This window comes from Dipodomys merriami, unplaced genomic scaffold, assembly GCF_024711535.1.
Source record: "Dipodomys merriami isolate MVZ:Mamm:240054 unplaced genomic scaffold, mDipMer1.0.p SCAF_16, whole genome shotgun sequence".
Classification (NCBI taxonomy): Eukaryota; Metazoa; Chordata; class Mammalia; order Rodentia; family Heteromyidae; genus Dipodomys; species Dipodomys merriami.
In genome coordinates this window covers 1,587,510-1,604,816 of record NW_027202937.1, presented here as the reverse complement: position 1 = coordinate 1,604,816, position 17,307 = coordinate 1,587,510, and the positions used below count along the sequence as shown (strand labels likewise).

Genomic DNA, 17,307 nt, shown 5'->3' with positions numbered 1-17,307 from the left:
TTCAGCTCAAGGTGAGTGCTCTACCACTTGAGCCACAGCGCCACTCCCAGTTTTCTGGTGGTTAATTGGAGATAAGAGTCTTATAAGAGACTTTCCTGCCTGGGCTGGCTTTGAACTGTGATCCTCAGATCTCAGCCTCTGAGTAGCTAGGATTACAGACGTGAGCCACCGGCGCCCGGCCCAGCATAAGTTTTATAATGGAGTCATCATACTTTCACTTACCTGTGAGACTTGAGCATGAAGACCCTTCTACAATCCGGCCAGTTCCTGTATATCAAAGAGATTCTCCCACTCATTACCTCACACCTCCCTGGTGCATTTAGCTTTATTTTTGCCAATGTGGATGTTCTTGTCCTAGCTAAAACAGTCCACAGTGAATAAATAAAAGGACTTCTTTTTATAATTTTGTGTCCATACTCAAGGGCTTAACACTTCCAATCTCACTATATTAGTGGCCTGTGTGGTATTTTTTTCTCTCTTTTTTTTTTTCAGCTCAGTTTGGGTAGCTCTTTTAACATTTAAGTTTATTGTTTTCACTGATTTTCTCTTAAATAATGTTTTCCTTTTTGGAAAGAATATATTTATTTTAGTTTTATATATTTCTCTCTTCTTTTTTATATAATTAGTGCATCTAACTAAAAGAATGTTTTTCTTTTTCATTCATCGTTTAAAAAAAATTTCTCTTTCTCATCTGCAAAGAGCTGTACTAGGGATTTACAATTTAATGTGTCTTTATAAAGCTTTTCAGAACAGTTCTTACCAAGACTCTGGAGATCACACCAAATACATGTTATCTTAGGTGCCAGGTAATGTGTAAGGAAAACAACTTGGATTCCAAAGACCTGTTTTTCTCTTTTGAGCTCCATTCACTTTTAGCAGAGCAGTTCAGTGAGCATAGCGTCCCTTTATCACTGGATTGCCATTTCTTCATGTTATGAATCACCTATAAAATCTGAACCTTGTGTGTTTAGACTTCATACTCTAAACTTACATGGCTGGACTGGCTCATGAAATCTGTTTTGCTCCTTCTCAGGTGGTCTTTACTGGCAAGTCCCATTTCCTCTTGACCTGACCCCACCCATTCTTCTGACCTTTGCCTTTTGGCACTGACCCGTCCCTGAGCTCCTTGCATGTGGGTTGGTTTGCTTATTTCCTGGAGATAACTCTACACGTGGCTCAGGCAGTGTTCATCCTGGCCTCTTCACCTGCCCACATCACCCTTCTGCGTTTGTTTTCAGTGGCTGGTCCTGTCCTACATTCATTTCTAAAACAGTCACAGGCTGTCTCAGAAGCTTGCTAAGCTCCCACTTCTCAGTGCCTGCGTTGCTTCTCTAAGTACACTTACTTCCCCTATTCAGGCTGTCTGCAAACAAGGAGGAAGTTGCCCCTTTTCATCCCTGTTAAACCTCACTAGGAGTCACATAGAAGGTATCTGCGGGCATCTTGGCTCAATGGAGTTAGTTTGGTTTTTTCTTTTTTAAGGAGTTTTGATCTTCTCCTACCTTCAGAAGAATCAGATTAGATCACACTTCTGATTTCATTAAATTGTTTATCATACAAAATGCTTACCTTCGTTTGAAGAGGCCCGTGTGTGGTGAAGCATATCCTTAATAATTTTAAGAAGTATCATCTTCACCAGTTTCATCCTTTTTCCTCAGAACCTAGAACTGGATAGTTTTCAATAACAGAACATTGGGTTAGTAGCTAAGTGTGCATAGCAGTTGTACCAGTGGTTGGCTTTCATGAATACCACACCAGGGAGCACTTTCCCCACTCAAGCGTGTTATTATGTCTGAATTTGGGAGCATGCCTGATTGTTTTTCTCTCCCCATACTTTACCCCCAGCATGCTGCTGTGATTGTCTGCAGCAGCAGGAAACACTTTGGAGGTTTGAGAAAAGCAGATGAAGATGCTGAAAGAGGTCTGTTTGCTGGAAATGTCTGGTAACAAACAGGAATATATGTGAGTAAACAAAGTTGCTATTCTGATCTTTCAAAAATAAATCTTTTTAAAATGTCTACATCTGTTGGTATCAAGAATTCTTTGCAGGTGTGGTTTCAAGATGCTGTTAAAAATTAGAGATTTACAAAATCATTTTCTTTGCTTTTCATAACTACACGAGAAATGGGAATGCACTTAGGTTTGAGATATTTATTTCATACTAGCCAGAAGGCTGATGATGCTCTAGTCATAATTTTTATGGCTACCTCCAAGGCCCAAGCTTTTCTGTGACTGAAAAGGATGCGTAACTAATAGTTGCAGTGATAGGAATACCCGTGGCAGAGAAGGGAGGAGAGAAATTGAGACAGGAGTCAAGTTGAGAGACTTTCAACCTTGGGGCCCTCTTGTTTTACTTGGATTTCTGTGAAACTAACATCTGGCTCTCATTCTGCGTGGAATTATAAATTGTTCCTTGTTTACTCTCTCGGCTGCCTCTTCACTGCCAAGTCCTTGAGTTTTAGTTCAAGATTCTGTTCTTGGACCTCTTCTCCATTTTCCCTTAAGTGAATAACCACACATTTCTATGACTTTACTACATTTAGGGTGGCAGCTTTCCAATGGGCAGCAGCGTGCACTGAAAGGCAACTGGTATCATAGTCTGTACTTCTGGGCCTTACTCATTTCTCAAGCTTTGATTATGTTGTCTTCAGTACCTCTGTTACATCTCCACCAGGATGGCTGGCAATCCTTCTGACCTTAAATTTCTCAATAGCAATAGTTTTGCACCATTTTTTTTTCTCTCTGTCCTCTCAATTTGCTGTTTGTTTTGTTGTTGTTTTCAGAATTTTCTTTCTCTTCTCATAGTCATCTTTTAATTTCTCATTGTTTTTTTTATTCAGAAGGTGTGTGTGTGTGTGTGTGTGTGTGTGTGTGTGTGTGTGTGTGTGTGTGTGTCTTCAGACAAGTATCTCTTATGAACATGGACACAAAACTCCAGGAGTACCACTTCACACCATGTGACATGGCTACCATATAGATAGATAGGAAAAGACTGCAGGAATTGGAATTTGAGCATTGCTGATGGTGGAGTTAGATGGTGCGGCTGCTGTTAAAAAAAAACACAGGGGTTTCTAAAATAAACATAATTATCATGATCCAGCAATTTTTCTTCCAAGTATTTAACTTACACCATTGAAAGCACAAACTGGGATGGGTGTATAGGAGTTTTTAAAACAGCGTTGTGCATATGGCCAAAATGTAGAGAGCACCCAAATGTCTATTGACAAATGACTAGATTAAAATGTGACACACACATTATTCCTTTTAGTGCCGGGAGAAAGGAAGGGTAGTACAATAAGGATGAGCCTTAAAAATAGTCTGAGTGAAATAAACCAAGCCCAAAATGGGCACCATCTTCTATGATTTCACTTGTTCGAGGTGCCCAGAATAATAAACTTCGGAGAGACAGAAAATATTGTCATGATTCCAGGATCTTCGGGGGGCTGAGGGAGGGCTGGGGGGCGGGGGGGGGAAGGGGAGGAGAGGCACTACTCATTCGCCCAGCTCGCGTTGGGTATCTCCACGCGCGACCGGGACGGGCCGGACTTTGCAGAGGCTCAGACACGGGTTCGCCAGACAGTGCCCCCCCTCCCCCGCCCTAGCCAGACCCCTGCGCCGGGCAGCGTGAGATCAGTGCGCGGCCCGCCGTGCACCCCGCCGGCCCGCCCCGGGGGCGCAGGCGCACTGCCCGCCCCTCGCCCGCCCGCCACACCCCGCTTCCCCCCAGCGAAGGGTTCCAGCCTCAACGCCCGGGAACGGGAACGCGCCGCCCACCGTTGGCGCCTCCCTTGCTCGTTCCCGCCTCTCACGGGAACTCCTCCAATGGCTAGCGCGGTGCTTGGCACGCAGTGCTCCCTCGGTACTTGTTGGAGGGACCCCAGCAGGGTCAACTGTCTGGCGGGGTCTCCCCGCCGGGTCGGGGAGAAGCAGGTCGTGCCCTTCCCCTCCCGCCCCGCGGCCTCCCGGGCGCCCCGTGCCCCGGGGCCTCCACCCCTGAGCCTCCGCGTCGCCCGTCACCCCCGCCCGCCCGAGCCGCGCGCGGGCCCCGCCGGCGCTGGCACCGGGGGGCCGTTGGTGGGGTGCCGGGTCTTACCAGTTGTCGGCGCGCGTCCTGACCACCGGGAGACCCCGCCGGTGACCGGAGACCCCGCCGGTGACCGGAGACCTCTACGCTGATCGGTGACCCCCCTCCCCGCCCACGCAGCGACCTGAGACGCCCCCGCCCACGCCGATCGGGAACCCCAGCCCGGATCGGAGCCCCCCCACCCCCCCACCACACACATACCCCCCCCCCCCGCCCAGGCGGCTCCGGGCCGGGCGTCCCGCCCCTTCCCCCCCACGCACACGCACACTCGGGCGCAGCAATGAGCTGGACGCCGGGGCTCCCGCCGCCCGGGGCGTCGCTGACCCTGCGGGTGACCTTCGTGGACGTGCACCCGGAGGTGATCCCCGTGCAGCTGTGGGGCCTGGTGGGCCAGCGGCGGGAGGAGTACGTGCGGCTGAGCCGGGAGATCCAGGAGGCAGCGGCCACGCGCGGGCCCTGGGCGCTGGGCGGCGCCCCGGCCGCCCCGGGCGAGCTGTGCCTGGTGCAGGTGGGGCTGCTGTGGCACCGCTGCCGCGTGGTGAGCCGGCAGGCGCAGGAGAGCCGCGTCTTCTTGCTGGATGAGGGTCGCACGATCGCGGCGGGCGCGGGCTCGCTGGCGCCGGGCCGCGGCGAGTTCTTCCACCTGCCGTCGGAGGTGCTGGGCTGCGTGCTGGCCGGCCTGGTGCCGGCGGGCGGCGGCGGCGCGGGCGGCGGCGAGCCGCAGCACTGGGCGCCGGGCGCCGTGGACTTCCTGAGCGGCCTGCAGGGCCAGGAGCTGCGGGGCCGCGTCATGGACGTGCTGCTCCCCTACCGCCTGGTCCTGCTGGAGGTGCCCGCCGTCTTCCAGCAGATGCAGGAGCTGGGCCTGGCGCGCCAGGTGCCCGACAGCCTCTTCTGCTTCCTGCTCAAGCGCTACCTGGTGTCGGTGGGCAAGGGCGCGGGCACCCCGGTCCTCCCGCGGGTCCTGCCCAAGCAGGAGCCGCCCGGCCTGGATTACTTCTACCCGCAGCTGCAGCTGGGCGTGACGGAGCCCGTAGTGGTCACGCAGGTGTGCCACCCGCACCGCATCCACTGCCAGCTGCGGAGCCTGTCGCAGGAGATCCGCCGCCTCTCGGAGAGCATGGCGCAGGTGTACCGGGCGTCGTCCCGGGCGACCGGGGACGACAGCAGCGGCGGCGGCGGCGGAAGCGGTGGCGGCGGAAGCGGCGGCGGCGGCGCGGGCGGAGGAGGAGGAGGAGGCGGAGCCCCCTGCGAGGAGCGCGAGGAGAGCCCGGACAAGCCCGGCTCGCCGTGCGCCTCGTGCGGCCTGGACGGGCGCTGGTACCGGGCGCTCCTGCTGGAGACCTTCCGGCCCCAGCGCTGCGCCCAGGTGCTGCACGTGGACTACGGGCGCAAGGAGCTGGTGAGCGGCAGCAGCCTGCGCTACCTGCTGCCCGAGTACTTCCGCATGCCCGTGGTCACCTACCCGTGCGCCCTGTACGGGCTCTGGGACTGCGGCCGGGGCTGGTCGCGCTCCCAGGTGGGCGACCTGAAGGCCCTGATCCTGGGCCAGGCGGTGAACGCCAAGATCGAGTTCTACTGCGCCTTCGAGCACGTGTACTACGTCACGCTGTACGGGGAGGACGGCCTCAACCTGAACAGCGCCTTCGGGGTGCAGTCGTGCTGCCTGGCCGACCGCTTCCTGCGGGGCCACGGGCGCGGCGAGGACGACGACGACGAGGACGGCGACGAGGACGACGAGGAGGAGGAGGAGGACGCGGAGACGGCCTTCCCCGCGCCGCCCCCGGCCCCGGACGACCACCACCAGGACGCCTGCCCCCGGGCCCTGAAGGTGATCAAGCTGAAGATGAACGCCTTCTACGACGCGCAGGTGGAGTTCGTCCGGAGCCCGTCGGAGTTCTGGATCCGGCTGCGGAAGCACGGCGGCACCTTCAACAAGCTGGCCCGGAAGATGGGCAGCTTCTACTCGTCGGCCAGCAAGCTGGACGGCGTGGTGCTGAAACCCGAGCCCGACGACCTCTGCTGCGTCAAGTGGAAGGAAAACGGCTACTTCCGGGCCCTGGTGACCAAGCTGGAGGGCAAGAGCGTGGACGTGTTCCTTGTGGACCGGGGGAACTCGGAGACCGTGGACTGGTACGACGTGAGGATGCTGCTCCCGCAGTTCAGGCAGCTGCCCGTCCTGGCCCTCCGGTGCGCCCTGGCCGACATCTGGCCTCTGGGGAAGAGCTGGAGCCAGGAGGCCATCTCCTTTTTCAAGAAGACAGTCCTTCACAAGGAACTTGTCATCCACATCCTGGACAAGCAGGACCACCAGTACATCATCGAGATTCTCGATGAATCTCGCACCGGAGAGGAAAACATTAGCAAGGTGATTGCCCAGGCCGGCTATGCCAAGTATCAGGAATTTGAGACCAAAGGAAACGGGCCAGCCCCAGGGCACCTGGCCAGCGGGTATCTCCCCGAGAATACCAAAACCACTGCGGCCACGAAGGCAGGAGAGCAGAGAGCCAAGGTGGAAAATAAAGCCACCACCGCTGCCTTAGAAACCCCCAGCGACCCAACCATGGTGACAAGTGTTTTGGCCGGACAAGTTGGACTGGACAAGGAGAAGGGATCCCCTCTGGTCCCCAGTTTCTTGACCACCAAGTCGGACTGTTCTTGGAAAGGCGAACTGGAGGTGGGAACCACAGTAGAAGTGAAAGTGTCTTTCGTGGAGAACCCCAGCTCCTTCTGGTGTCAGTTGTCCAGGAACACGCAAAGGTTTAGAACTCTGATGTGTGATATTGAAGCTTATTGTGAAAGCACCCCGGCCCCTTACCAACCCACCACCCCTGCTTGTTTGACCAAGAGGGCAAAGACTGGAAAATGGTCACGAGCACTGATTTGCGGGGCTCCGTCCTCAGAACACGTCAGCGTGAGCTTCATTGATTATGGGGACAAAGACACCGTGTCTGTGAGAAGTCTGTACTTAATGGCCGACGACTTTCTCTCGGTTAGAGCGCAGGCCTTCCGGTGCAGCCTTTATAATTTAATCCAGCCAACGGGGGAAAATCCCTTTGTGTGGGACGAGAAGGCGGTCCAAGCGTTCAGCGGGTTTGTTGACAATGCGTGGCAGAACAACCTCGAGTTAAAATGCACCATCTTTGCTCTGGCGTCCATCCAGGATGCAGAACTGTTCAATGTCGTGGACTTGCTGACTCCCTTTCAGAGCGCCTGCCATTTCTTGGTAGAGAAGAGACTCGCGAGGCCAGTAAAGCTTCAGAAGCCTCTGGAAGCTTCTGTACAGCTCCATTCCTACTACTATTCCACCCACGATCTGAAAATCGGGAGTGAAGAAGCCGTGTACATAACCCACGTCGACGACCCTTGGACATTTTACTTCCAGCTGGCGAGAAACTCGGGTGTTTTGGAACAGCTGTCGTACAGCATCACGCAGCTAAGTGAAGTTTTGCTGAAGCTGAACACGTCTCCCTCGGTCCCTGGGAACCTGTGTCTTGCCAAGTACACAGATAGCAACTGGTACCGAGGGGTGATCATAGAAAAGGATCCAAATAAAGTCTTCTTTGTGGATTTTGGGAACATTTACGTAACCAGCGAGAACCTCCTGCCCATACCCCGGGATGCGTATGACGTTTTGCTCTTGCCCATGCAAGCCGTCAAATGCTCCTTGTCCGATATCCCCAGCCACATTCCGGAAGAAGTGACAACATGGTTCCAAGAGACCATTTTAGACAAATCCCTGAAGGCCTTGGTGGTGGCGAAAGATCCCGACGGAAGACTGATTATAGAACTCTATGATGACAGTATCCAAATCAATGCTGGCATCAATGAGAAGCTAGGGCTGCTGGGTTGTAAGAATGGGGTAAAGAAAACACAGAAAGAAAGTGAAGCGTTCTTCACCTCCGAAACACTGGAAGACAAACACGAGAGTGTGAAGCTGTCTCCTACGGCGTATCTAAGTAAGTCGGGAGAGAGCCGATTACACAGCATGGAGATGTTCGGAGACGTGTGCAAACCTAAGATGATCTCCGTGTGTAAGGAGTTCAAGGGTTTACAGAGCCCCACGAAGACCAGTTTATTCCCTCAATATCAGGACCCTGTGGAACACACCAACGAGCCAGGGTTTCCCTTAGCACGAGACAAGAAAGACATCTTTGAGGAACCACCTCCGCAGATGTCAAGGGTGGAGAGCACCTTTGCAGAGAGACGGGCAGGGGACCCTGGGAACAAAGATTTACCTAGAAAAATTTGCGAGCTCCCGAAGAAGACCATCTCGCCCGGCTTGAAAACGACGGTGTATGTGTCACACGTGAACAACGTCTCCGATTTCTACGTGCAGCTCATAGATGATGAAGCCGAAATCAACCGTCTTTCCGAGAGACTAAATAATGCTCAGACGCGCCCCCAGTGTTACACCGGGCCACCTCTGCAAAGCGGGAATGTCATCTGTGCCTTGTTCCCCGAAGACAACCTGTGGTATCGTGCCGTGGTTCGGGAACGGCAGTCCAACGACTTCCTCTCAGTGCAGTTTATAGACTATGGCAACGTGTCTGTGGTTCACGCCAACAAAACCGGCAGGCTTGACCTGGTGAACGCGCTGTTGCCAGGCCTGTGTGTCCACTGCTCTTTAAGAGGACTTTGTGTCCCTGACATCATCAACTGTAAGGAAATCACATCTTACTTTTCCCAGAGGACTGACGAAGCTCAAATAAGATGTGAATTCATTAAATTCCAGGACAGATGGGAAGTGATTCTTACTGATGACCAAGGCATGATAGCAGAAGATGTGGTGAACAGATACGCTTCCATTGAAAAACCCCGGGCGGGCCTGGCTACGCCAATCATTAAAGGGGACCGCTCAAAGTCTGCCAACAAATCCGACATCGACACCTCAGTATTTCTGAACTGGTATAATCCCCAGATGAAGGTGGTCAGAGCTTATGCCACTGTCATCGATGGGCCCGAGTATTTCTGGTGTCAGTTTGCAAACACTGAGGAACTCCAGTACTTAGAAACAGAAGTTCAGAATGCTGGAAAGCAGATTCTGGAGTGGAGGAATTGCATCCACTCTCCTCAGATTGGCAACCCCTGTATAGTCAAATACAGGGAGGACGGGCATTATTACCGCGCCCTCATCACGAGCATCTGTGAAGACGATTTCCTGTCCGTCAGGCTCGTCGACTTTGGAAACATCGAGGACTGCGTGGACCCCAAAGCCGTCTGGAACATTCCCTGCGAGCTGTTGATGGTGCCCATGCAAGCTTTCCCCTGCTGCCTGGCGGGGTTTAACATCTCAGAAGGCACGTGCCCTCAAGAGGGCAATGACTACTTTTACGAAATAGTCACGCAGGATGTGCTGGAAGTGACCATCCTGGAGGTCCGGCGGGACGTGTGCGATATCCCCTTAGCAATCGTGGACTTGAAAAGCAAAGGCGAGAGCATCAATGAGAAGATGAAGAAGTATTCCAAGATGGGGACTCCCAAGAGTGACCTGAGCTACGAAACAAAGGGCCCCGAGATCAAAGGAGGCTTGGGGGCCCCCAGTCCTGACGTGGGACCTCAGAAACCAGGCAGTAAAGCTGGACAAGAGCAAGTGTCGTATGCAGAGCCACCGATGGACGAACTCGCCGACAGAAGTGAGAAAGAGCTGAAGGTGCTCGACACCAAGCCAAGCAAATTCTACGACCTGGGCCCTGATAACGTTTTCGAAGCATTTGAAAAGTCCTGCAAAGATAACATGGCGTCGGAGGTGCTGGAAGTGGGGGGCATGGAGTGCCATTTGGGGGACCCCGACAAGTTTGACGAGAAGTACCTGATTGCAGGATTCAGTACCACGTCGCCCCTCGCTAGCGAGGTGAAGGAGCTGTTGGAAGTGAATTCACTGGAGGTGCCGCTCTCCCCTGATGATGAATCCAAAGCATTCTTGGATCTGGAACCCATTGAACTACAGCATTCCTTAGTGGGCGATGAAGAGAAAGAGGACCTAGGCCTGGGGCCACCCACGGTGCCCCCGTCCCCAGGACATGACCCAGAAGCCACCCTGGAACCATTCACAGCGCCGCTTTCCCTCAAAGGCGAAGTGGAGAAGCAACCAGAACTAGAACTGCTCCTGTCCCAGATGTCTCTGGAGGACAGCCTGACTTCTTTGTCGGCAAGAGTTGCTCAGAAGGTTCAAGAATCCAGATGTGCGGAAGACAGGAGGAAGTCCAGCGGTGCAGCACCTTTTGATAATGAGCAGCACCCCGTGGCCTTGTGCCATTGCAGGGAGAACTGTGAGGTCTCAGAGCCCGCCAACGTGAGTCTGTTTGAAGAAGAGTTTCCAAACTATCAAGGCAGGAATGCCGTCTCATCGCTGACCCCTTTGTTCTCCAAGGAGGAGGCCAGAGATGGAGGAAAGCACATTCACGGGTCACCAGATCACATCTCAGGTATGTGGATTTGCTCCCGGTCACTCCTAAGTTTCACCTAAGGTCCTTTGAAAGTTCTTATGCATTTCAAAGAAAGGGAGACTACTTGTGAGAGGAGTTGCCGGAATTGATTGCTAGGTTAAAAGCAGAAAACCTGACTCTAGTTTGGATCTTACATAGGGTATTTGGAGAGGTCACGCTTGCGTAATCAATGCATATATATATATATATATATATGCATTGATTACATATATACATGTATATATATATATGTATACACATATGTGTGTATATGTATATGTGTATATATATGTATATATACACGTGTGTATATATACATATATATATATGCTGAATGAAATGCTGAAATAATCATTTTGTTTCCAAAACATAAAATGCTTGAATCTATGTCACCGAAAGGTAATCATGTTTAAAAAGTGAGGGAAGTCATCTTTAAAAAGACAACTGTTTTAAAAACACAGCATTTGGGCTGGGAAGGTACCTTGTGGTAGAGTGCTTGCCTAGCATGCATGAAGCCCTAGGTTCAATTCCTCAGTACCACATAAGAGAAAAAGCTGGAAGTGGCACTGTGGCTCAAGTGGTACAGTGCTTGCATTGAGCTAAATAAGCTAAGGGACAGTGCCCAGGCTCTGAGTTCAAGCCCCAGGACTGGCAAACACACACACACACACACACACACACACACACACACACACACACACACACACACACACACACACACACACACACACACACACACACACACACACACACACACACAGTATTCTCTTTGCCAAGCAATCCTGCCAACAGAAATTGACAAGTGGAATCTTTCTTGCCACTTATTTAGAAATACTTAAAAAAATAAATTTAGGGAGCCTATATCCATCAAACAAAAGCTAAAAAATTCATAAAACTTGGAGAATATTTACTATATTGGCTTTCTTGGCTATTTTACTTGCTGTTTAAGATTTGAGAGTTACATTAAATAGCTAACTTGTAGTCTTTCATGATCAGTTTTTGTGTTTAGTGGTCCTAGGGCTTGCACTCAGGGCCTGGGTGCTGTCCCTGAGCTTTCTTTGTTCAATGCTAGCACTCTGCCACTTGAGCCACAGCTGCATTTTCAGTTTTTTGTGGTGAATTGGGGAGATAAAAGTCTCATGGAATTTCCTCCCAAGCTGTCTTCAAACTTCCATCCTCAAATCTATTTGCTACAGTGGTAGCAAATATGTGGGGTCAGGTCACTGGAAGGAGTTAAAACAAAAATCAAAACATTGTGATGATGTATGAATTAAACAATATTGATTATATGGGAGTAACAAGTCCATTAGGAAAATAGTCTTCTTGTATATCTTTTACTCTATTGAATTTGGCAGTTCAGCTACAGAACACCTACACCCTGAAAGGATTTACGGTTGGATCCAAATGTGTTGTGTGGTCGAGTCTGAGAAACACATGGTCCAAATGTGAGATTTTGGAAATAGCCGAAGGAGGAACAAGGGTAAGAACCATTTAAGGCCTTTAACTCAATGAACACGCGTGGGCTGTTAAAGAATTTTACTAACATGTACAGGACTACAGAATACGATTGATAGCTATATACCTGCTTGTTCCCTTTGGTAATTTGTTGAGTCCCTCATTTTACAGGTACAACATTTTATTTGATTTACTGCTTCTAGTTTCCCTTCAGCTGAATGCCCATCCTGCTAGTACAAAGTTTATGATAGAAAAATCTATATACACATTCTTCTGTGTAATCACTTTTCGCTGTGTTTTTCCTATAATATGAAAACTTCTTTATTAGAATCACCTGGCCTGTTTTCTTTACATGACAGATTCCTTGGTCTTGGCTTTACCTACCGATTCAGAATTTGTGGGAGGGGGGCAGGATTCTAGAATCTGCGTCGTCACCTCATTACAATGTTAGGAACACTCATCTAGAACATAAAATTTAGGCTCATTAATGTGACCCAGGAGGTCCTCCTGGGCTGGGTCTCTACCTACCTTTTCAGCCTTAGGTCTTACTTTGTTACGTTTACTTCTGTGTATTAAAGGAGACCATGATGTTTGGCTTCTCATCTATGTTGTATATAATGTATGTGGGTGGCTTTTTATATCTGTGTAGATTGTTCTCCTTGCTGTTTGGGGGGCATTCAATAATAACACAGTTGTGACTGGACAGGGTTCCATGCCTGTTGATGAAGAGGTCAACTCCCGTTTCTAACCATTTACTTGAGTCCTTGCTCCGTCTCGGACGCCCTTGCTGGCATCGTGTTGTAAATTTCCCGTTGTCGTCACCACCTCCGTACCACTGCCCTGTGACGAGCTTTGTGTCTGTGTTGTGTTCCTCTAAGCATGGGAATGGACATCTGGCTGCGGATTGCAGGAGCAAGTGCGCCCTGCAGTGTCCTACGCTCGTGTGCTCACAGGTGTTTGCTCTGTGACATTTGCAACATCTGAGGCCTAAATTTGATTCTTATTTTGTTTAGTTAGTTTTTGCTGGTCCTGGGGCTTGAACTCCAGGCTTATTAGGATATTTTTGTTTGTTGCTGCCCCTGAGCTTTTGTGTACAAGGCTAGCACTATACCACTTCAAGCCACAGCAACATTTCTGGCTTCTTGGTGGTTAATTGGAGATGAGAGTCTCATGGACTTTTCCTGCCTGGGCTGGCTTTGACCGCAATCCTCATATCTCAGCCTCCTGTATAGCTAGGATGATAAGCATGGGACACTGGCACCTGGCTGATTTTATTTTTAATCATCAGGCATCCACACTCAGAACATGCAAGTTGAACTGAAGGCGCATTGAGCTAAAGCTAAAGGTTCATGTATCCTAAAGTTAAAGGTTTAAGTATCTGTGAAAGTGTTTCATGTTCAGGATTGGCATGCTGCTTAAATGAGTGGCAGTTTTAGGAGCTTGGCAGGTTTGCTGACTATTGTGTTTTTTCTGGTAGGTTCTGAATCTTTCAAATGGCATAGAGGAGATCGTAAGCCCTGAGAACGTCTGGAATGGCATTCCCAAATTAGACCAGGGTCCGTCTGAGGTATGGAATTAGGAAACAATCAAATGTGAGCATGTGGTCTTCATTTTGAAACGGGATGCAGCAAGCCTTCCAAAGCCCAAAGTGGGAATAAAAAATCTTGTGTTTCTAACAGCAGCATGTGAAAACAGCAGGGCTGGGCACAGAAGCGCATGCCTGTTATCCCAGCCTTCAAGAGGCTGAGCAGGAGCATGGTAGGTTAGAGGCCAGCCTGAACTCTTTAGCAAGCTCTCCTGTGTCAAAACCAAAACCAAAAACCAGTGCAAAAGAGCAGCAAAACCAGTGCTCTGGACTTTTTAGTGTCATGCGTCATCTGGGGAAAAATGATATAACGTCTTATTCAAAATGGTAACGTTGTATTCCTTGATTTTTTTTTCACTCTGAGCTTAATGAATGAAAAGTTGTTTGGTGTTAATGACCCATGTCTAATTTGAAGGTGCTGTTAAGAATATCCATTTTCATAAATTATCCACTTAATTTCCCTCAAAATGGTCAATGTTCTGAGTTGCTTACCATCCTAGCTGCACAGGGAGGCAGATGCTCCCCTGTAACCCATGGCTGGCTGGGCACCAGGCCTGTCATCCTGCTTTAGGGACCGCCTGGCTGGCTCTGACACATACCTGTCATCCTACCGATGTACAAATAGGAGGACCACAGTCCAGGCCAGCCTGAGCATAAGGCAAGGACCTCTCAAAAATCACCAAAGGGCTGGGAGAGTAGAGTTAGCAAATATGAACTTCCAAGCTCAAACCCTGGAATCACACACACACACACACACACACACACACACACACACACACACACACACACACACACACACACACACACACACACACACACACACACACACACACACACACACACACACACACACACACACACACACACACACACACACCAGCCAATATTAGGAGATATTATATCTGACATGATACTTCAAGTCATTGTGATCTGGGTATCTTTCTTATTATATCTCTTAGAATTTTTTAATCTGAAATATTTCATTTTCCCTACATTATATCAAGCAGGATATATGGAGTTATGCAGAATACATATATTCCTCTTCATTAAGTGTTAAGTGGCTCACCTTGGACCACATTTGAATAGCAATTCCTTGGAAATTCCTCATTCCCTGGCCAAACACTGAAGTTGCCAGGGGTCTGGAGCCCAAAAATTGGATAAGGAAACTGAACTCCCTGTATGAAATGCCCACTATGAAATGGTGATGTTTCAAAGAAAGGAGTATTTGAAGACTAGAAAATATATAGCATGGGGCTGGGAGGATGGCTCAGTGGTAGAGTGCTTGCCTCGCATATATGAGGCCCTGTGTTCGATTCCTCAGCACCACATAAAGCCAGAAGTGGCACTTCGGCTCAAGTGGTAGAGCACTCACCTTGAGCTGAAGAGCTGAGGGACAGCGTCCAAGCCCAGAAAGAAAATATATAGGAAGTGTTTCTTCATTATGAAATAGGATTGTCATACTTGTGAAGGGAATACTTTTTTCTGGCTTGTCTATAGTGCTGTTTCTGATTCAAATTGCAATGTACTTACCCTGTTTAAAAAACTGATTATAATCCCAAGGTTCCTTTTGTCAGGCTGTCTTCCAAACAATGGGAAAAGATCATTACTTCCTGTCACCAGATGTCACAATGACAGGTAAGTCAAGTTTTCTATCAAAATTGTATCATCTACAATGGCCAAGTTTTACAGATACCATTTTCCCGAATCTCTCAAACAAAATGATTTGTTAATTTCCTTGAGCATTTGTAGTACCAAAAATTAAAAAAAGACAATGCTTAAATGAGCTTATGGAGATAAATAACCCAGAGGAAGATGTCTTGTAATGTCTTGTAACTTACATCAGAAGACATTTGCGTTGGCTGAAGAAATCTTGAAAGTAAAAGAATGAGTGATAAATTCTTAACTTGCACAGTTTCAGAGTTTTTCATCAGCCTTAATTAAGGTTATAATGTGCACATGTCACTGCTCATATTTGGGAATTTCTGAAAGTTTAGTTTATCTGTAGATGTTGTAAGAATTGCACATTACCATTTGTAAACAGCTCTTTGGTTTTTCGAATTGAGGTCCACTCAGAATAAAGTTAGTTCTGGGAAGGAGACACCCTTGCTAACCTCATTCCTGAAAAATGGAGACTCTGCTGATTTCATATTCATCTAAAGAAACTCCATATGAATGGTGCAAGAACCAAAACATTAAAAAGAAAAACCGTTGTTGGCCGGGGAGCATTCTCTGCCCTGATGAGCCTCGTGGTCTCTCTCTCTTTCCTCATTCAGAAGACATTTACGCAGAAATGAGCAAATCATTTCCGTGTTTCCATGTCTCTTTCTCAGCTTAAGGATTTTCTCTCCTTGTTTCAGAAAAGGAGTGTGGTGATGACCTCGATTAACTACAGACCCATGGCAGGACCAGAATTTGCTCTGAAAGGAGACACACCTTACCTAGACCAAGAGTATTTGAGAAACCCTGAGGTCATGTGACTGCCAGTCACCATCTTTGGAAACGAAGCTGGTCTCAGGTTGCCCTGCTAGTGTGTTCAGAGTGGGATTGCTGGACATGCAGGAGGATTTAGTTTGCAAAACAAATTTGCTAACACATTACTACATTTCCCCCCAAAAATTATCGGTACCTTTTCGATATAGCATTTGCATTAGAATAGGAAAAATGTAAGTTCAGGACAAGTACATAGTGCGATGCTACGTAGGAGGGTGGTTTTGTTAGCAGTCGCTTGTTCAGATTTTTGTTTGTTTGTTTTGATTTTGAAGCTTTGCCTTATATCTGTCTAGTTAAACATTTAACTACTATTCTGTTTGGAAGTTCGAAGTATGCTAATACAACGCAAGATTTGAATAAAGTTTATCTGAAAAGGCATGGTGGCCTCATTTAATTTTTATCGAATTGTTCCATCTTTCCTCCTCCGTAATTGTGGAGAGAGGGTGGGAGAGTAATATTAAATGTTAGTCACCTGGCTGGACTTATTATGAATATTGTGTGTATGTGTGTGCGTGTATGTGCCTGTGTCCAGTGATGGGCCTTGAGCTCTTGTCTCTTAGCTTTTCCTGCTGCAGACTGGTGCTCTACCACATGAGCCATACCCCCACTTTCAGCTTTTGTCCTGGCTAAAAGAGATTAAGAGTCTCACAGACTTTTCCTGCCCAGGCTGGCTTTGAACCATGACCCTTAGGCCTCAGCCTTCTTGAGTATCAGCTGGACTTGAAAGACCTTTTTTTTCCTATTTTTACCATCCACCCTGACATGCATAGTAATGTTGCCCCTCTTTTACAGGTTAAAAAAACTAGATGCTTTATAAACACGTTAAAGAAATTGCCTGGGCCTTTTTGCATGTCCTGTGGTATGAGAATTGTACAGCCCCTAGCTTTGGACACCTGCCTTAGGTGCGTGTGCTTTCTAGACTGGTGACTGAGACGGGTGTGAAAATACCTTTGAATCTTGCTTTTCCTCATCTGTAAAATGTTGATGGTTAAAGCGTTACTGCAGTGTTGATGGCAGGAATAATTTGTGGCATGGGCCTGAAACAGAGTAGGCATTCCACCTCCGATTAGGACTTGAGACACGAAGGGGAAGGGTAGAAGGGGGGGGGCGGGGACCAAGGAAGGAGACTAGATGAGAAAATATGAGCACAGTGCCTTGCATGCATGCTTGGAAATACCATGATGAAACTCCCACGATGTCATTTAATATGAACCAATGCAAAAGTCCCCTTGAAGGAAACACATACAACTGGAATGTTTATCAGT

The 17,307-nt window shown here is 48.9% G+C and overlaps 1 protein-coding gene across 1 annotated transcript; it reads left to right on the top strand.

The window, feature by feature from the left end:
* Positions 1 to 3,790: 3,790 nt before the first annotated feature.
* Tdrd6 (tudor domain containing 6) lies at positions 3,791 to 16,413 on the top strand. The gene is made up of 5 exons (XM_070023591.1): positions 3,791 to 10,512; positions 11,868 to 11,992; positions 13,445 to 13,534; positions 15,127 to 15,187; positions 15,910 to 16,413. The coding sequence occupies exons 1-5, from the start codon at positions 4,365 to 4,367 to the stop codon at positions 15,936 to 15,938; spliced, it is 6,453 nt and encodes a 2,150-aa protein (XP_069879692.1). The 5' UTR covers positions 3,791 to 4,364; the 3' UTR covers positions 15,939 to 16,413.
* The last annotated feature ends 894 nt before the right edge of the window (positions 16,414 to 17,307 follow it).

Coding starts and splice junctions, on each gene's coding strand:
- Tdrd6 (XM_070023591.1), top strand. CDS start 4,365: ATGAGCTGGACGCCGGGGCTCCCGCCGCCCGGGGCGTCGCTGACCCTG. Junction 10,513..11,867: donor GTCACCAGATCACATCTCAG/GTATGTGGATTT, acceptor TGAATTTGGCAG/TTCAGCTACAGAACACCTAC. Junction 11,993..13,444: donor TAGCCGAAGGAGGAACAAGG/GTAAGAACCATT, acceptor TTTTTCTGGTAG/GTTCTGAATCTTTCAAATGG.